This window comes from Maniola hyperantus, chromosome 3 (assembly GCF_902806685.2).
Source record: "Maniola hyperantus chromosome 3, iAphHyp1.2, whole genome shotgun sequence".
In the NCBI taxonomy this organism is placed as follows: Eukaryota; Metazoa; Arthropoda; class Insecta; order Lepidoptera; family Nymphalidae; genus Maniola; species Maniola hyperantus.
In genome coordinates, this window is record NC_048538.1 from 13,428,426 (window position 1) to 13,450,399 (window position 21,974).

Here is a 21,974-nt window from a genome sequence, read left to right on the forward strand (position 1 = left end):
TTTATGGTAACTATCTACATTAGGATTATTTTGAAATTAAGTTTTCTGAACTGAATCCAATTTTTATAATATTTTTTCTCCGCTGCGTTATTGCTGTAATAATTCTTCAGGCGCCGCAGCCATCTTCTCATTGAAATAATCTTAAAAGAAGCGTTTATTTATGAATTATGATTTATGATAGATGTTGATTTCTCAAATATATTTTTCAATTTAATTTCTTTATCAAAAAATTAAACCTTGAGGAAGGTTGAGGCTGTGGGTGGTTAAAAGTTAAAACACGCGCTAAAAGGCCTATGTTCAGACTCCAGCTGTCGACCTATACAGGACAGGGGCCTTACTATAGGTACCATACCAAATAATTGATGGAGGATTTTTGGTGACTAGATTTAAATTTTAATAAAAATACTGCGCTAAAGTTGAATTATGACCGTGGTTCCATTATGCAATAAGAATTCTAAAATTCTCTCTTAGACAATTTTTAATACTGCTGAGTGCTGACATTAAAGGGGCTGAAAATTATTCGCCTTCATAATCTTAATATCAAAGACACCTTCCGTTCCCAAACGCTATTTATGAGAAAAAGAGCAGGCGAAGAGAATTTCTGAAAGAAACGCGACACAAATTGCGGTTAAAAAGGCTCACAATGGTCGAATATTCAAAACAATCCCGCGTCGCCTCTGACGGGATTAAGGAAAGGGATTTTTATTTTCTTCATAAGAATAATGAAAGCTTAAACGATAAAAGCGAATAGATGGCTTTAACAGACTCATAATTTACCTTAAGCACCGCTGTAATTGCTAGTGCGGATGACAGTAAAAGTTAGATTACGTAAGCTCTCTTCTCTGATAGGAACCAATAAAGCTTGGCTGTTGACACAACGTGGAAAAGGCCCTTAGGTGTTGTTTTTGTTTCGTCCGATTAACCCATATTGTATTTGTGGTACGACTACGGACGCTTGACGTCACGTTACGTCCTCGATTTTTCTATCAAGCGAGGGGCATCGGGTCACGTCGGATCCCGCCGGTTCGCAAAAGTCCTGCGCATGCGTTAAAATTGCGCCAATTTCGCAGCTAGTGGCCTCTACCGGCATTTCCAGTCTCCTTTTAGCACGAAAGAGGGATGTTGCGTCGCGAGAGGTTGCACCTCACGAGAGATGTCAAAAATTTGAAAATGGAATAGTTTTAAAATGGAAAGTTGTTTTGGAAAATAGCAAGGTGTTCGCAGAGTAGGGCGAATGTTTTTCCGCGCGTTTCCCTTTAGGTTCGGTGTGTAGGTGGATTTAGGTAGCTGTAATGTTTTAGAAAATTAAAAAGTATTTAGGGTATACGTAAGTGTGAATTGTGAGGATTTGTTGCAGTGGTTTAGGTCGACGCGGTGTCGGTATTGTGGTGCCTGTATAACCTTGACACGTTTTCCCGCGCTAGCTTCACAACCTTGTTTTCAATTGCACTCTCTCTTGACATTTGCAAGAACGAAGGCTATTTATAATTAGTGGAGTTTTACGTAGAGATTCCGCGTGTGATGTATGAAAACTGTGAAATTAACGTAAATTTTTCGAGATCTTACTTAGTATAAAATTTACATGCATAAATAATGCAAAATGTGGACTATCAGATGATGACAGACTAAAATGTGTATTGAATAACTGTAAAAAATAAATTTTAATACAATGTTGTGACTGCTCTTAAGGTCGGATCTGGCAAAATGATAACTTCAAGAGGTAAGTCTATGAAGATATAGTTATTTAGTAGAAACAGAATACACTTACCTATTTTAATTTATGTTTTAATGTAGTTTCATTCATGATTTAGCATCAGTAATTACTTACACTACTTCTCCACGTGATTTTTTATTATTATCATTGATACTTAGGTAAGTAGGTTTACTATTTTTTAAATAGTTATTTTTAATAAATAAATATTATATTTATGTAAAATTATTGCCAGTCTGTTGGTATGTTACCTTTTCAGGGCAACTACCACTGAACCGATTTAGACATGGTTCAGAGTCTGTAGGTATATACACACAGTCTACGGTACTTTTCGTTACAGAATACTCTTATCTCGAGAAGTTAGAGGTTCAAAAAGCTTTTTAAAATCAACATCCACGCGAACTTACGACAAAAACCTTGTTATTCTATAATAGGTAGTCATTAAGATTTCATGTTGAAGAACTAACTTATTTCCAGGTCTTCGTCCGCGTAAGTACATTTATATTTTTTAAGAATTCCATTGGAAATTCTCAGTTTTGTAGCTTCAAAATCCTTAGCGCACCCATATTCAAGGAATAAACATACCTGCCTATCTTCGAAAATCTCTGGGGTCGATTCCGATTTCATAGTTGTCTAGTGTGTCTTAGTCACAGTACTATTTTAATTTATGTATATATTATTATATAATATTACATAGTATATATTATGTTCTTTTCATAAGTATTTCTATCTTCTTCCTGTACCTATTCTACTCCCTTTACAACTTCTCACATGGCCAAGGGCCACTGATAGAGAATAGAGATCTCTCATATAGATAAGTGGCTTCCCTGTCCACTTTTCCTCTCTTTTTCTCTTTACTGTAAATGTTTTTGGAAGTCTTGTAGAGCCAAAAAGTATTAAATAAATAAATAAATAAAATAAAATGTTTTTATTTCGACCAACAAGGATCATATTGGTGTTAGTAATTACACGAAACGTAAACCTAATTGTTAGTAATTATTAATATTAGGAAGTATTAGGAAGGTTCCAGACAAAAACCGGCCAAGTGCGAGTCAGACTCGCGCACCGAGGGGGTTCCGTAGTTCCATACTACAGTCGTATTTTTCGACATTTTGCACGATAAATCAAAAACTATTGAATAAGAATGTATAGGTATAGTTCTTTCATATTATGATACCCCACTTGGTATAGTAATCTTAATTTGAAGGTTGGACATACTAATTATTTGTTACCACTCATATCGTCCAATGGGGTCGTCATGGCTGCTACAGATGTTATATACAGAAAAATATAAAAGGAAAAGGTGACTGACCGACTGATCTATCAACGCACAGCCCAAACTACTGGACAGATCAGGCTGAAAATTGGCATGCAGATAAGTAGCTATTATGACGTAGGCGTCCAATAAGAAAGGATTTCTGAAAATTCATCTCCTAAGGGGGTGAAATAGGGGTTTGAAATTTGTGCGGACGAAGTCGCGAGCATAGGCTAGTTGTAAAATATAAAAGTAGATTAAACATTTTATTACCACGAACAAAGTAGGGATATCTGCTAGTTTACTTCAATCTTCAAGATTAGCTTGGCTTTAATTAAACGGGGCCAAGTGTTCTAGTTACAGTTGATCTTGTTACGTACGGATGGAGACAATCAAATGGCATGAAGAAGGAAATATGCACTGCAAGAATACTTGATTGAGAATAGTTATGTGCCTTAAGGATGTTCATTTTGCGTTTGCTTCAAGGGTTTCGTTGTGACACAAGGATTTTTATACTTATAGACAAAGAACCTGTGAGGGCCTAGACCTTTGTTGTCTTATAAAAGCTGAAAGTTTTGCTGTACATTGTCCCCAACACTGGGGTAAAGGTAAAAGTGTTGCCTTGCCGTTGCACTATTGTCGTACCTACTCCTTATATAGCACAAGCTTTACGCTTAATTGGAGGGGAAAGGGGAATATTAGTCAGCAATTAACTTGCCTAATATTCTTTAAAAAAAAGTATTTTCCAAAGCGACGGTTTTCTTCTTCAGAAATTTTCAGAAATTCCATCCGTTCGAAGTCCGGGAGGGTCAGTTAGTAGATATAGGATAAAAGATAAGCTCAGAAGCCAAAATAAGACGAAAAAATATTGCAGGAAATTATTTTTTACGTTGTTGGAATATTTGATTCAGCAATACTTTCGCCAAAGTAATCGCCGATATCAATTCCGGGCATTAACCCCGAGTTTCCAATAAAGCATTAAGCGTTCGATTCAATTACATTATTTTATTCTTCATCAGCAGCTGCTTGTAACCAGTTAAAAACCGGCCAAGTGCGAGTTAGCACACGAAGGGATCCGTACCATCGTACAAGAAATAACACATTTTTAAAATTTTCATTTCAGCTATTTTATATTTTTCTTTTGTGGTTATAGTGGCAACATAAATATACACATTCTGTGAAAATTTCAACTCTACCTACTACGGTTCACGAGACAGCTTCCTGACAGACAAATGGACGGAAGCACCGACTATAGTTCTTAAAAACCGGATTGGCATTTCATCATCATCACCAGGATTAACCCATCGATCGCCTGCTCACTATAAAGCACGGGTCTCCTCCTAGAGTGAGAAGGGTTTGGCCATAGTCTACCACGTTGACCAAGTGCAGATTGGCAGACTCCACACACCTTTGAGAATACTATGAAGAACTCTCAGGCATGCAGGTTTCCTCACAATGTTTTTGTTCATCACCGTTAAAGCAACTCATATTTAATTACATAACACACATTTCGGGATTTTATAAAAGTCCCTAAATTGAACAACAAAAAATTTACCGTAATGGTCCCTTAATGCCCATACAACCCATACTTTTCCTGAAAGCTTACGATCGCGGTGCAATACGCACCTTTACTTCACCATCTGCCTCTTTAAGCTTTTACATCTTAATAAAATACCCTCATTCCACCCTCATATTATTCCCCTGTGAGTATCTTTACGATAATATAATGATTACGGTTCAAGGCTTTAAAATGTTTTGTTACACAGATAAACTAACAAATTACGGCATACGACAGAAAAATATTAAGCTAAATAATATTATAATTTACTTGATTTTTATCTCTACATCTTAATGAATTGACGTCTGATTGAATGATATTGTACTGACATGTACAATGTACATTATCATTTCTAGGGTTCCGTACCCGAAGGGTACCAACGGGACCCTATTACTAAGTTGTTCGTCGGTCCGTCCGTGTGTCTGTCAGCGGGTTGTATCTCGCGAACCGTAATAACGTGCGAATCCGACTCGCACTTGATCGATTTTTATCAAGCACCTATAAGTATTATTTAGCGCTACTAACTCCTTCAACTGAACTCGTAACTTGTGCTACGAGATGGCTACGCCAAATGGATTTGAAAAAGATTTCAGTTAGCTGGTGTAAATTTATATCGTTTACTAGCATCAGTTTTGCGTGATTTCATTTGCGATTTATGTGATGTGTTATATGTATATGTAAGTTAGAGTAATATGACTAATATGTAGGTATAAGTCATTTTTCAGTAGCAAATAAACTTGTGTTAAATTATATTGAGATTTGAGAGAGAAAAGTTAATAGATTTTTCAAAAAGGTACAATTGAAGCGATCCAAATGAACCTATTTATCCGCAGGGGTCTAGCAAATGAGACAAACACAGTTTAGCTTTTATGTGCCGTTTCAATTTGTCCTCATAGTGATGTAAAAAGGCAACTCCGAGACAATCTGTTCTAGTCTAGAGAGCGCTTCGTTGGGAAGTGTTCTTTTGATTTATTTTTCTAAAGCGCAATTTTGACTAATGGATCGCTCACCAGACAACTTAAAATGCGTTACATGAAATGAAATGAAATGAAATAATTTATTTGTGTGAATATGGGAATGGAACATGACTAATCAGTATCTTAAAATGCAACATAACTGCATTTTCTCCAATATTTCTGTTTGAATTTTAACTTCTTTTTGATTTGAAGATGCAGGTGCGCTCCACCTTATCAAGCTACTTATCGTTCTTGCAATTCACGAAGACGTAACCACAAGTAAACTTCACTAACTTTACTTGTGGTTACGTCGTTTACATGGGCGTTGCGTAAGTGTGCGTGCATGTCATGTCGGACCAATCAGTCGCGAGCAAGCGCTCGCAAACACACATTTTGTGTACCTTACTTACACCGATATACGACTTAAACACAAGCATGATGAGCCACTAGTCTTCGTGAAATGCACAAACTGTATTCATACTTATTTAGTGTGATTGTAATCAAACGCATGTTTAGCCTATTTAGTTTAAAAAATCCTGTAAGACTCTGCTGTAAATTTTGAATACGAGTAAGTATTTCAAAGAGGTTCAGTTAAATCGATCCAAATAAGCTCAGGGTCTTACAAATGAGTCAGGAATATTAAAGCTTTTAGGTATACGAGTATGCCGTTGTAATTTATCTTCACATTGACGTAAAAAGACAACACGATAATAATTATTTCAGACTGCTTCGTTTAAAAGCTTCTATTATTTAGTGTGAGCGCCATTTTGATTAATGAATGTCTGCCTGAACAAACTTTCTGAAAAGCAAGGGGGAAACTTCGTGAGAAAATAATATTAATTTTGAATTACTTGTTTGACTTTTTGGAAAGTGTAATGTCATGGTTATTTTTTCTTTAAATATTATTAGCATTATTTTAAACAAGCTTTGGCCTGAGATGGCTCGTGGGTAGGGTGAATTTTGAAATCTTGAACCGCAACATGGTTTGTATAGTCTGCGACAGGTCGAGATGGCAATCGGGGTATGAAGCGGGGTACGCCTCGCAAACCCGCAATATCCCGCACCGGGTTAGCACGGAGCCCGTGCGGGTGTGCGGGATGTCCCCACCCCGATTGCTGTTGACCTGGCGCGAATTATGTTTCTACTACAATGGTTTGCCATGTCGACCTGTCGTGGACATTCTAAAGTCCGATGTATATTACTTCCAGCCGCGTACTGTAGGTATATATTTATGTTTTGTTAAGAGTTAGTCCATGAAGGAACTAAGTACGAAGTTTTAGTTTAAACGGTATAACATAAATAAGAGATTAACTCAACCCGTGTAATCTGTGGGGAGAAATTGCTTGAACAGCTCTTTAACTTGTTGTTGCATACAATAATAACCGTGCTTAGAGGAGAGCTCCTGTATTATGCACTGAAATAATTCCATTTTACAGTTTTATCAGAGTTTTGTTTACGAATAATGTTGGCCTTATAAGGTGATCGCATACCACGAGTCGACTTGCAAGACTCACTTCTGATATTCATCATCATCATGATCAACCAATCACCGGCTCACTACAGAGCACGGGTCTCCTCTCAGAGTGAGAAGGGTTTTGGCCATAGTCTACCACGCTGGCCATGTGCGGATTGGTAGACTTCACACACCTTTGAGAACATTATGGAGAACTCTCAGGCATGCAGGTTTCCTCTCGATGTTTTCTTTCACCGTTAAAGCAAGTGATAATTAAATAATTAAAACGCACATAACTCCGAAAAGTTAGAGGTGCGTACGTGATCGAACCCCCGGGCGACCTCCGACTAGAAGGCGGACGTCCTAACCACTACGCTATCTTAACTTATCTAATATCTTCTGATATTAGCAACCTTTAATTAAAACTATGCAAAAATGTACTAGACCGTACATGTGACTGCATCTGGATTTTCATCATCATCATCATTAGATCATTCATCAACCGATAGATTTTCCACAGTTGGACATAGGTCTGTTGTAAGGACTTCCACACTCCACGGTCTTGCACCACCTGAATCCAGCGGCACACTGCGACTCGTTTGATGTCGCCTTTGTGGTTTATCAAACCTGCACCTTCCGGTGCGAGGCCGCTATTCTAGCACCTTGGGACCCCAACGTCTAAGTAAGTATATGTTTTTCGAATTATGTGCCCTGTCCATTTCCAATTCAGCTTCGCAACCCGTTGAGCTATGTCGGTTACTCTGGTTCTTATATATCTTGGTATTTGCACTGAAATATCGCTACTTGCAAAGTCTCATAAATAAGTTAATTACCACTGTGTACAGTGAAAAAAGGTAACGAATTTTAATTAACACAGGTAAAATATACCGGCGCAAGTTCCTAAGAGATCCCGGAGCTTCCCAATATGCGCTTAGAGTGTCGCCGAGGGGGTTTCAGTGGTTAGAAATCTCATATTATCCGATCTCTCCCTACGAAAAGTTGACTGCAAAAATAAAAAGCCTGAAAAAGAGGTGTCCTGTAATACTGAATACCTGATAGAAGCGAAGCTGCCTTGCTCTGTCTTGCTCACTCATATGGGCAACAATACACACTGTTCAGGCGGCGTTTATTTTTGTTCGAAGTTAGTTTCACTTTTTTGCATTTAGATCTCCATTCCAAACATCCATTAAAAAGCTTCACTTCCAAATAAAAAGTTGCACAGGTGCTTAATTGGGAAAAAGCTGAAAATTTTAGATTTTCGCTATACAAATAGATCACCAGTACCACTAGACCACTAGTTTATTTTATTTTATTTTATTTTGCCAGTGATAGGACATAATTATGGATCCGAGAGATAGTCGCTAACTATGGGCCTCATAAGATAACTCAGAGTCACTCAGCGGGTCATGGAGAGAGCTATGCTTGGAGTTTCTCTACGTGGTCAAATCAGAAATTAAGAGATTCGTAGGAGAACTATACCAACATAGCTCGACGGGTTGCGAAGCTGAAGTGGCAATGGGTAGGGCACATAGTTTGGAAAACCGATAGACGTTGGGGTCCCAGGGTGCTGGAATGGTGACCTCGCACCGGAAGGCGCAGCCTTGGAAGACCACCACTAGGTGGACGGGCGACATTAGACGAGTCGGAGGGAGCAACTGGATTCAGTAAGACCGTAAGGCGTGTGAATGTCCCTACAAGATACCTATGTCCAGCAGTGGGCGTCTATCGGTTGATGATGATAACGATGATGATGAAATAGATCACACGGAATTTTACGATTGTAGTTTCCATCTCTCTTTCAGCTGGTAATTTATTCCTTGTTCGAAATTTCTTGCACAGTTGCACTCCGAGCTGCGGGAATATCTTTTACGTTAGATCGAAGTTTTACTTTGTTTTCTCGCAGAAATGTAACACGATTTACCTAATATTCCACTGAATTATTCAGCCAGTCTTATTCTATATGCTTTAATTAGGCTGGCATGGTATGGGCATATAATGTGAAAAGCTAGCAGCCAGACAGACAGACACACTTTTGCACTTATAATATTAGTATGGATATGGATTTTCACTTTCTAAGTAAAATAGTAGTATTAAAACATATGAAACCTAAGCTAGAAGCAATAGATGGCAATCAGATTACAAGAAAATAACAATGTATACTTGGACAACAGTCTCAATTCTCTATCTAAATTGCTTTCAGCCAAAAACAAAAGAATCTAGACACATACTTTCGATAAGATAAAAATCTTATTATATGGGAACGTATCGATAAAAAACTTCAGTTCTAATTAAAATAAAACGTGAAAGAGCCAAGAAGCTGACAAGGGCATACGTGGGGTATTATACTTCGTAACTCGGTTAACTACGTGAAGCTTTGTTGAATATAATAGGGCAGGTCCCACTTAGGGTTACACTTATATCTACTCATGTGTTTCTTACGCCCTTTCTGTACAAACTTATTACGCCTATTATTCTACTATAGTTTATGGCTGTGACTTCGTCCGCGTGGACTACACAAATTTCAAACCCCTATTTTACCCACTTAGGGGTTGAATTTTAAAAAATCCTATCTTAACTGATGTCTACGTCATAAGCTGCTTAGCATAGCTATCTGCTTGCCAAATTTCAGCTCGATCCGTCCAGTAGTTTGAGCTGTGCGTTGATAGATCAGTCAGTCAGTCAAACAGCTTTTCCTTTTATATATTTAATAGCCTCGATAGCTCAACGGTTATAGGAGCGGACTGAAAACCGAAAGGTCGCCGGTTCAAATCCCACCCGTTGCACTATTGTCGTACCTACTCCTAGCACAAGCTTTACGCTTTATTGGAGGGGAAAGGGGAATATTAGTCAGCAATTTGGCTAATATTCTTTATAAAAATAAAAAAAATAGATTTATTATTTTCATGTTCTAGATCTAAAACTAAGTAAGATACCAATTTACATAACTCTTTATGACCTATGCCGTAAAGTAATAATTATATTAAAATTATATTAATTTTGACAGTTATAAACTCTTGAAACATCTCTATTTTAAGACAAATTTTGAGGCAACATGATTTATTTACGCACAGTAAGTAAATCATGTTAAATAATACAAAATTGCAAAATTATTGGCTTTAAGGCAAACTTTACTAAATAAAAAAAAAACGTAATAGTTACATTATTGAAACGTTAGCACCACTTTTTGGGAATTTTTCAGTATTAAGTGATAAAACTCCTCCTTTTATGAAGTGGGTTTTATAACAACTGGCGTAGCTGTGCAGTCACCATAAAATACTATAATTAGTTTTGAGTTCAATAACTTTCGGACATCACATAAAACTTTGAAGATAATAATATGGATAAATTAAACCGATGCTCGTTTTAAACAATTTTATTCATTTATTTTCTAAAATTGTGAGAGTTCAGAAGCCTGCATGTCTGGGGTTTTGACCTTAACTGAAGTCGTCTCTTGTGACCTCTAAATACAATAGTTTTTAAAATAATCACATATTTCAGACGTTCGAAAAGGTTTTGTTACTTTTATTATCACTCGGATGAATTTCAAAGGAAAACTTGTAGTATATATCTATAACATTTCAATAACTCTGCCATTTGCCATCGAGAAGATTCAAGTAGAGACCCATTCTTTTCGTAAAGTTTTGTTTTTTATTATTATTATTATTATTAAGCCTTTATTTCCTTATCTTACATAATTTTTGCTTATTTCTAAACTTAACTTTTACAATTTTGTTTCTTAACCTAATATAGAACTATGATATAATATACTACAATTTTTTAGATAAGGATCCCTTTATTGGGTATAGGCCTCCCCCAGTTTCTGCCATTTAACTCTATCTTTTGCATTTTTGATCCAGTTTTTACCCGCTATGGGTATCAAATCGTCGGACCAGCGTGACCTTGGTCTTCCCACTCGTCTTTTTCCTGAAGGGCCAGGCCATGTAGTTGTTGCAAGAGTCCATCTTTGATCAGTTGTTCTAGCCAGGTGTCCTGACCATCTCCATTTTAATTGTAGTGCTCGTTGCAATGCATCGGTCAGCTTTGTCTTTTTTCTTATACTTTTGTTTGTGACTTTATGTAGCCTGCGTAACTTTAAGATGCTTCTCTCCATAGCTCTTTGGCAAACGGCTATCTTCTGCTTGATTTTGTTGGTATAGACCCAAGTCTGACTGGCGTACGTTAGCGTAGGGAGTATACATGTATCCATTATAATTCTTTTTATGTGCATTCTGTAGTCTCCTTTCATAATCTCTTTTTGTAACCAGTATTTATTCCAACTTAATGTAATTCTTCTATCTACTTCTTCTTCTGTATTTAATTCGCTAAATGACACTTGTTTCCCCAAGTATATGTAAGAATTTACGTATTCGATTTCTATGTTGTTTAAATGTATCTGCTTGGGGTAACTGTTAGTCATAATTTTAGTTTTATTTATATTCATATGAAGACCTACTTTTTTACTTTCAGTATCTAAGGATTGTATCATTTTTTCGAGATTGCTACTACTTTCGGCAAAAAGAGCAATGTCGTCTGCGAACCGTAGATGACTTAGGTTGCGTTTTGAGATTTTGATACCTTCGTGTGTCCAGTCTAGTTTTTTGAATATGTCCTCCAATACTGCAATGAACAGCTTTGGAGACAACGGGTCGCCCTGTCTGACTCCTCTCCTAATTTGTATTACATTGCCTCTGGTCTCTAGCTTGATTCTACTGGTACTATTATTGTAGATTGTCTTGAGAATGTCAATATATTTTCTGTGTATTTGACATTCCATTAATGCCCTCCATATTGAATCACGAGAGATACTGTCGAACGCCTTGGTATAATCTATAAAGGCAATATAGAGGGTTTTGTTAAATTCTTTGTATTTTTCGATGACTTGTTCCATTGCGTGTATGTGATCTATTGTACAGAATCCCATTCGAAATCCAGCTTGTTCAATCGGTTGGTGCTTATCAATTTGAGGGCCAATTCTGTTCAATAGAACACTGGTAAATAGTTTGTAAATGCTAGAAAGGAGACTGATTGGTCGGTAATTGGATATGTCCATAGGATCGCCTTTTTTATACAGTAATATTATGTCCGATGATGTCCATTGTTCGGGAACAGTTCCAGTATCTAAGACCATGTTGAATAAGTGAGCCATTGGTGTTGCTAATTGATGAGCTGCAAATTTTAATAGCTCGTTTGGTATGTTGTCTGGTCCCGTGCTTTTTTCCGTTTTCAGTGTTTTGATACACTTTATTATTTCGATTTCATCTATTGGTTGTAATTCATCATCTACATAGTCTTTTTCAGTGTCTATTCCAGTGTTTTGTATTTCTGGTAGTACCATATAGAGCTGTCTATAGAAATCGGTAGCGCAATCCAGTAATTCTTTTCTTGTCTTTGTTTCTCTTTTACCGGCTTTAAGAGTTTGAATCCAATCTTTATGTGTATTTAATTCCTTCATAGCTTTCTTACAGCTTCTAAATTTATTTACATTTTTTACTATTATTGATTGTCTATGATTTTCATAGTCCTTTCGGATTGCTTTGTTTGTCTTTTTGAATAATTCGCTTAATTGACGGCGCGCGTTTCTGTCTTTAACTGTACTTTGTATAAGTTCGGTGCGCTGTTTTATAAGCTTTTTAGTTTCATCACTTAGAATGTCATCTTTATTCTTACTCCGGTCGCTGCTGGTTTCTATGCTGTTTTTAATTGATGTTTCTATTATGTTGTAGTAGGTTTGAATAGCAGTGGGTTCATTTATTCTGTTGAAGGTGTCTAGTTCATTAAGATTTGATTTTAGGTTTGTGATGTATGATTGGATTTCTGTTTCGCTTTTTGGTATGTATATAGAAGATTTGTAAGTGTTCCTACTTCTTTTTAAATCTTTTATTTCCAAAGTGACTCTCACTAATCGATGGTCAGACGGAAATTCGAATCGACTAAGTACCTCGATATTTGTGACATATTTCAGTAAGTTGGTCAAAACAAAATCTATTTCGTTTTTAACTTTTCGGTCTGGAGAGATCCAAGTCCATCTTCTATTTGCCTTTTTGTTGTAGTAAGTGTTAACAATAGCTAGCTTATATTCGTAGGCGTATGATATTAAAATTTCACCCTTTTTATTTCTTGATCCGTAGCCATATCTTCCCATTATTAGCTTTTCATTGCTCTTTGGTTGTCCAATTTTGGCATTGAAATCGCCGATTACTATAACATTTTTATCTGCTATTTCATGTGCTTTTTCCAAGGTTGTGTAAAAGTGAAGTATTTCCTCTTCGGTTGACGATTCTGTTGGTGCGTATACTTGTATAATAGAAATAGGTAGTAAGTTAAATTTTAATTGTAGAAGTGCTACTCTTTCAGAGAGTCCAGTAAAACTAATAATATTCTTCTTATATTCTTTTTTTACTATAAATCCTACTCCGTGTAAACCTGGCTTTTCTCCCTTATAGAATAGAATGAAGTCTGTATGTTCTTCTATACAACACCCTTTACGCCTTACTTCAGCAAGGCCTATTATATCGAAGTTAATTTTTTGTAACGCAAGTTTTAGTTCTATTAGTCTCTCTGGAGAAGCGAGAGATCTAGCGTTGTATGTGCATATTTTTAATGTTTTGGGTTGAAATGATACAGGTGAGACTGGGGGGTTTTGGTCGTACTCCTCCACGGCGACCAACCGTATTGGAGGAGGGGGAGGGTCCTTAGATGGTAATTGCTATTCTGCTGCACCACTATTATAGGGTGCGGCTGTAGACTCTGGAGTAATATGTTTTTCATTTCTATTTGGTGTATGTTTCTTGGCCCAGTATGATGTCAGAATGTTCTTTTTTTGTGCTTGGGTTGTCTCTTGGGTTTTTCTTATTGATCCGCTATTATTGTCGGGGGATGTTTCAGAAAAATTTCGTTTGTTTCCTCTGTTTGTGCTGTCCTTTGTCCCTTTTTGTGGGAGGATAATCATTTTATCATATTTAATTAGTACTTTGTTTCCTTGTTCTCTGTGTTCCTTCGCCTTTTCGTGGAGTTCTTTTCTTATTGCTAAAATTTTCGGCGGGTAGTCGTTCTTTATGTAATAGTTCATATTATCTAGTAGATTTTTCTTTCGTAAGATTTCTATTTTTCTTTTTAATGTAGAAAGTGTTACAATAATCGGTCTAGCTTTTTCGCCTTTTTTACCCAGTCTTCTTGATGATTGTATTTCGAAACTTGTACAATTTATCTTTATTATATCGTGGAATAATAAGAGAATCATATTGTGTAAGTCTTCATAGTTTTGCTCTTTTTCCTCCATACCGAAAATGACAATATTTCTTTCTCTGGCTTGTTTCTCAAGGTAGTCAAGTCTTTGTTCCTGCGCACTGACAGTAACCTGTAGATTTTGCAATTTACTTTGAACTTCGTCGAATTTCTCATTGATTTTGTTGATTAAGTTAGTTTCGCTTTTTCTGACACTTTCTTTTGTTTCGTTAATGTCCTCTTGTATATTTTTAAGTCGTTGTAGTATTTCTTCCATCTTAGTTCAGTATAAATGGTATAAATAAATTTAAAAACCGAAAAAGCGAAAAGTGCTACTCTGGGACTGGGGATCGAACTCGGTGAAACCTATGTTAACCTAGAAGACGGGAGGGCGCTGCAGTGCGCAGAACATACTGGGTCCGTATTAAAAGTTAATTATAAATTCCAAATCCGCGAAATTACAGTTTTTTTTAATTAAATAAGTGTAAAACTCCTTACAACTCGCAAGTGGAAGTGTTATCTGAGATATACAAAGCCAGATAACTGTGAAAAAGGCCAAATAAATACATCGTCCGTTAACAGTCAACAGTTCAAGAATAGTTTGTAAATAAAAGTGCTAAAGGACTACAATACACTGAAATACGCACTAAGGTAATCAATAAACATTATCCTACACATAATTAGTACATTATAATAAGTAAAATTAACATTAGAAAGTGAAATACAAAGTGTTATAATTAGAAACGAAAAAGTGAACTATTGAGGGTTGGCAAAAAAATAAAATACACTGAGAAGTACATTTCAAACTTGAAGATAACACTTACATATTTCGTCAATACAAGTAAGAGGCCTGGTGGCGTAACGTGAACAACGTTGGTCTTAACATAACAAGTTTTGTTTAAGACAGAAAATTTCTTTGAAAGATAGGATATCCCATGCAAGTCTCATGCCAAATCGGATGACGTGAATTTTTCGCATTGAATTCAAAATCGCTAAAAAAATATTGGGAACATCATGTTGTAGTACCTATATTAGGATACATTTTTGGTGGTATAGTCATAATTTTGGAATTTTAGTTCACTGCCAGATTTTTTTGTGTAGAAAGAAAGAAAGAAAATACATTCATTTGTTGTTGATGTCACAAATAAAAACAACAAAAATGTAGCTTGTCTGTCTGTCTGTCTGTCTGTCTGTCGGCCTGTCTGTCTGTCTGCTAGCTTTTCACGGCCCATCCGTTTAACCGATTTTGATGAAATTTGGTACAAAGAGAGCTTGCATCCTGGGGAAGGATATATCCTTTTATCTCGGAAAATCAAAGAGTTCCCACGGAATTTTTAAAACCTATATCCACGCGGGCGAAGTCGCGGGTAGTATCTAGTAAATCTAAATATATAAAAGGAAAAGGTGACTGACTGATCTATCAACGCACAGCTCAAACTACTGGACGGATCGGGCTGAAATTTGGCATGCAGATAGCTATTATGACGTAGGCATCCGCTAAGAAAGGATTTTTGAAAATTCAACTCCTAAGGGGGTGAAATAGGGGTTTGAAATTTGTGTAGTCCACGCGGACGAAGTTGCGAGCATAAGCTAATCTAAGTACTAGATAAAAGAATAATAATATATGTTTGTAGGCCAGATATTATAGGTACCTACTACTAGAGGCCTTCTAGTGATTACACGAGAGTGCCGAGATAATGCAGGCCAAGTTGCAGGCACAAGCTGGCATAATACAGAAGTTTCGAATCAATACTGCAAACTTACAATGGGGTTTGTATTACATGGGCAAATGAAAACTTGGATATCGTGATGTCCTAGTTTAAAAGTTCGCTTAAACTTTGTACAAGTCGGGGATTTTGATTGACGGCAGTTTGATAACATCAGACTAATATTTTTCTTTGTCGGCGCCAAATAGCTTTTCAAATGCATACTACCTACCGCGGTACTACAGTACGCGGCCGAAAGTAATGTACATTGACATTTAGAAGGAGATAGCAGATTTGTAGAGCGTTGTACCTGTCATTGAGACCGAAAAAGCGTTATACAGGTATGAGTGACAGAGACAACGCTCTACAAAGCCGAAATGTCATTCTAAAGGTCGATGTATATTTTTTTCTGCCGCGTACTGTAGTCTGGAGTGTATATATCCTTACTTCCTTAACCTAACGAGTAGCTGTAACGCCTTATAATGCCATGCCGAAAAGTGACACTTGATTTTATTGCCAGTCCCCAGTATCCCCAGCGGATAATAATAAGTCTTTCTTTTTACCCTTAAAACCTCTCCGAATACGTAAAAAAATCATCCGAGGTAAACTCACCCTCAACTCACTCATTAGAGAACGCATAATTGTCCTCCAGGCTCCAGCCAAAGATAAAAAGGCTGTTACCTCAGTTAAATGTTTGAATAAGGAGACTTGAATGAGAAGCTATTTCCCCGCTGGCGCATTTACCTCACAATTAGTTTGTTCCTGTGGCTCTTTACGGTATGTTTAAAAAAAGGCACATTTAAATTATTTGCGATAACTTCGCTGTGGCTGAAAGTTTGTTTATAAGTATTTCCATCGACGCGAGGGTCAAACACAATACAAGTTGGTATAGTCTTCGACTTGTGTGATATTATCTGTTTACATAGTGGGAAGTATACTAACCGGCGTTTTCAGGCGTGGGATTGCCATTCCAACCTGTGGATGACAATTTCCAATGATCTTCCGAGCTATTTGCCTCGTTTCATGCTTCGTCATTTGAGCAACAATGTTTATTATCCATCGCTAGAGACGATGATGGCGAATCTCTTCGTCAATCTGATTTGTCTGCGGCAAATTAGATAGCAACGTGGACAGATGGGACCACTGTGATAAATGCAATACTCAAGGTCGTTTGTGAAGGGATGCCCAGCCCTATTTTTAGTTATTGGCTATCTGTACACCAGGATAAGAACAGAAAGTAATACCTGTGACCTGTGACATCTGAAATGAGTTTTTTAACCATTTCAGTTAGTCGTAAGGTATCTTATTGTATGCTTTATAATGTAAATTTTATTTTATTTTATTGTAATTTTTAAATGTGTTTATGGGCTTTATGCCTGACAATAAAAAAAACTATTATTGTTATTATTTTATTAGGTTTTTTTTGGATTTTTACTTACAATTTTTCCGTGACCGTCAGTTTCATCAGGTTTCCAGGATTGCTGTGGGCGTTGTGTCTTATATCTAAGCTTCACCTTATACTTTGGGTCGATAGCTTGGTGCCGGTGGTTCTTATTATCTACTTGCTTTAGACTAGATCCGGCGCTGGTCCTAAAATTTATCCAAGGTATGTTAAACAACTTTTACCAGCACCGTAGGTACTACATAAAATTTTTATATTCCTGATACTAGAAGATTAATTTTTATTAGGTGCTTAAAATGCTTTGTCGTCTTTAACTTTTTTCTCGAAAAACCTAAAAAAGAAACATCTTAATTCAAATAGATACCCACTGTCAGCGCTAAGTTAGGTATCTTGTCTTAACATTTTTGTAGTGGAAATAAACGATGTCCATTCTAAGGAAATATACGCCGGAGCTTCTTCCATTAATATTCCGCCCTGCGCCATTTGTTTAGATTACACTACCATTTGAAAGGAAATCCTGTTTGTGTCGAAAAGATCTTGTCTTGTGGATTGAGACCAATCTCTAGCACAAAATTTGGGGCGAAAATTCAATTTCTTTCGTTAAATCACTTTGATAGAGTTGTAGATATAATCATTGCATAATGATACTACTTAGTTTCAATTTTGTTCTGGTGGGGGGATTTGGCCGTGGCTATTTACCACTCTACCGGCAAAGCCGTGCCGCTATGCGATTTGCTTAGTAGAAACCAAATAGATGCCGTGTAGAAACCAAAGGGTTAATACAAACTGCCATAGGTACCCCTTCCAGGTTAGTCAGCTTCCATCTTAGACGGCATCATCACAATTACTACCAGATGAGATTGCATAATTGGTTACCTATTATCAAAGCTGATAGTAAACCAGACAAAAGAAGACTGAATAGTGCGTTCGAGGCAGGCGTGTTTTACCTTATAGGCTGTATCATCTCCTAGTGTTCGGTGTGATTGCATGTCAAGCGCAAGCCTAAAATATATTTAGTTAAAAAGTGTACCTTCATCGTCGTCAACCCGACCTACTACTGAGTATGAGTTGCGTCTCAGAATGAGAAGACTAGCTTAGACAAAATGCAAACCTGATAGTACCTCTAGATAAGTGACGATTTAGCCTAAAATGGTAGTAAGTATGGCAGTCTTTATAGACCCCTCATAAGAACCGATATCTAACCGTACTTTTCACAAACTGGGCCATTATCTACCTCATTCTTCTGTTACATAATATAGCTTATAATGTCTTTGTGAAAATCTAGGTCACGTCAAAATTTGGTAAAGTCTGTAGACTCTGGGTAAACATCGGGATTATTCCAGGCCGTATTAAGTCTTCTCCGGCTATATTCATAGTTCATCATACTCATCTAACACAATAGGGCGTTTTCATCACATTTCACTTAAAAGCATTAAACTCCTTTGCCGTGGCGTCAGTTCATGAATATGAAATGTACTGCTTTCTAATTCACACGACCCATGTCGTTCATGAAACTTTTAAGGTAGATTACACCCGGAACAATACCGCGTGTTAAAGTCGCACATACGAAGGGGTGAAAGGATTAATAAAATATAAAGAAAGAATGGAAAACAGTTTATTCAGTAACCGCAACTGTGATCTGTGTTAGATGAGTTTAAAGGGCTACTTTTAGGTACCTATTTCACTTATAGGATACCTATTTGGTCTTGGGTAGAGTCTTCTTTCTAAATTGCTGGTACATTGGAATTAATTTGGGTGTGTTCATTCACCACAAAAGCTATTGCATCAAAATTATTTGTTGCAACAGGTTACAATTATGTAAATTACTATATATTTAAAGGTATGTAAGTAAGTTCTTTTCTGTCCAATTTTAACTGAAGTACTAATTACAGACGAAAACATGTTCATTTTATTTAATTTTTAATTTTTCAATCCGTCAAATATCCCCAAGCTATTGGATATAATGTTAGTAGTGAATGATCAAGCACTACTTTGCCAAAATGAATCGAGACCAAGTTTCATCGAACAAAAACTTTTTAAGTAAGGTTCGCACTCACGAGAGTATAGGAGATTTTAGGCCCCTACTTACACTTAATAACTTGCACTCTCATTTCAGTATTATTGAAAACGAATCGAATAATAGGTACAATTTAAATGAGTGTAGTCGTTTGGCGAAATAAAACAAGTACCTAGTACTTAAGTTTTTTTTCATTCTAATGCCTCATTCTTTCCTTGGAACATCTTTTTAGACTTGACGCTGTCTCATGTAGGTGGGGTCTGCTAAACTACATTTTGCCGTCTGCTTTGCCCGGTCTTGAACGTCAGTTTTTGAGAGCTTTCAGGTCTGCGCTCTCGCCGCCCAGCCTGAGCATTCTTGGGCGGTCTCTAAATTTAGCTCTTTTTCTAGGAAAATGTTTATGGTTCTTTAGAAGTGTCTGTTTTTTTTATTTCAAATCCATACTTGATAGGAGAAATTGCCACCTGAAAACGGGACCATCTAAAATCTGTAAGTATCCCGTGAGTAAACAAGTATATATTTCCCTACTTCAATTTTAGAAATGTAACTAACGGATAGTGATCAATTTGTCAATGACGGATAGGTGATTATATTGGTATTGATTAGAGGCTATTTCAAATTACTCCATCAAGATCTAATATGGGTATACTGAACGCGAGTGCATTACGAAATTATTCCTTTCGGGACTGATTGCAAATGCATTACGCAATTACCCTGGAGGTCTGATTTTTAATTAATGGTTATAAAATATTATGTAGGAAATGTAAAAAAACGCATGATTTCCGTACCAATGTTTACAATATATAAGCCTCGATAGCTCAACGGTTAAAGGAGCGGACTGAAAACCGAAAGGTCGCCGGTTCAAATCCCACCCGTTGCACTGTTGTCGTACCTAACGCCTAGCACAAGTTTTACGCTTAATTGGAGGGGAAAGGGTAATATTTGTCAGCAATTAACTTGGCTAATATTCTTTCAAAAAAATATATATTTCAAAAATAAGATTATGATCACTAGGCACTTAATACATTTTATAAAGTGCGAAAGTGTGTTTGTTTGTTGGTTTGTCCTTCAATCACGTGGGTAGCAACGGAGCAACGGATTGACTTGATTTTTTGAGACCAGGAGAACGACATAGTCTAGGTACTTTTTATCCCGCAAATTCAGAGCTTTCCCACAGGAATTTGAAAACCTAAGTCCACGCGGACAGTTTTGGGTATCAGCTGGCATCAGCATGATATAATATAGTCTTATGTGCTGGCGTTATTTATTTTCGGAGATGAAACAAAACAACAAAACCCGAAATCCTTGTGTATCCGTCACATATATCATAATTCTGGTAGATGTATTATATTTTTTCGGGTACGGACCCTGTATTCTGTGCTCCAGTAAGTTTTTGCGACTAACGATACTACATATAAGTATACGATACGATCACGATAGAAACAGTTTTATTAAAATAGATTTTTATTTTTCTGGAAAATAAACAAATCAAAATAATTGTCATCATCATCATGATCAACCCATCGCCAGCTCACTACAGAGCACGGGTTTCCTCTCAGAGTGAGAAGGGTTTTGGCCATGTGCGGATTGGTAGACTTCACAAAAATAATAGTAATGAATAGAAAATATTATATGAGTGATAACGAACCTGCACTAGTGAAGAATAATCGAAATCAAAACGTAGTTCTGTAAGGCAAAGCGTAATTTTATTATGTCTAATCTTTACTAATCTACTAATATTATAAAGAGGTAAAGTTTGTAAGTTTGTTTGTAGGACATTATCTCTGGAAGTACTGAACCGATTTTGAAAATTTTCACCAGCACAAAGATATATTAATCGTGAGTATGTCATAGGTTATATATGTTATTTCCAAAAAAAATAGAGATCTCTAGAAAAATTGTAATAAGCTATACGTGCGAAGCCGGGGTGGGTCGCTAGTAAATTATAATATAATATCTTAAGAATCGAAAAATAATAATGTCAGGCACATAATATAAGTACTTAGTTTCATTTCCTAACACTAGTAGTTTAACTTCATTCGATTGATTGCCACGCTGACTGTGCAATTTTTTTCTAATTAGGTTAAAACTTCTGTGTCGTTTTATTGCCAATTTCTCTTTGTTCACCTATTCGAGTAAAAATGTTAGGTATATAGTAAAAATTAATTTAGGACATTTTTACTGCATTATGCCATTGTTAATCGTGTCATCATAACTTCCTTCAGTTTAATTTTTGGGTCGATTGATTTGCTTTCAAAATGTCGTTTGGGTCATTTTCGAGATCAATGTTATCGTATAGTGTAAACAGGCGCAACAAAGCCGTAAAGACGGGACAGAGTGCAATAAAAATTGTTTTATAACAGGAATTATCTGCACATGTCCTATTAGAACGGACGTTTCTGACAAATAGTGAACCAGATTTTCGTATTCAATTTACTATGTGAGAAACTACTCAGCGTTTTCTTCGCACTCTTTTATTATGTAAGTAGTTCTCTCAGTTGGTCAAAGCAGGGCTTTATTTGCTACTGTTCTTGTCTTTTTAGGGTTCCGTACCTCAAAAGGAAAAACGGAACCCTTATAGAATCACTTTGTTGTCTGTCTGTCTGTCTGTCAAGAAACCTACAGGGTACTTCCCGTTGACCTAGAATCATGAAATTTGGCAGGTGGGTAGATCTTAAAGCTGACATTTGGG

General features: G+C 36.6%; 1 protein-coding gene across 2 annotated transcripts in view; it reads left to right on the forward strand.

The window, feature by feature from the left end:
- The first annotated feature begins 1,115 nt into the window (after positions 1-1,115).
- LOC117996187 (uncharacterized) overlaps positions 1,116-21,974 on the forward strand; it is a 149,553-nt gene continuing 128,694 nt past the window's right edge. For both annotated transcript variants that reach the window (XM_069509405.1, XM_034984212.2), the window contains exon 1: positions 1,116-1,720. In XM_069509405.1, the coding sequence (XP_069365506.1) occupies positions 1,705-1,720 (16 nt within the window). In that variant the 5' untranslated portion in view covers positions 1,116-1,704. The remainder of the gene's footprint in view (positions 1,721-21,974) is intronic.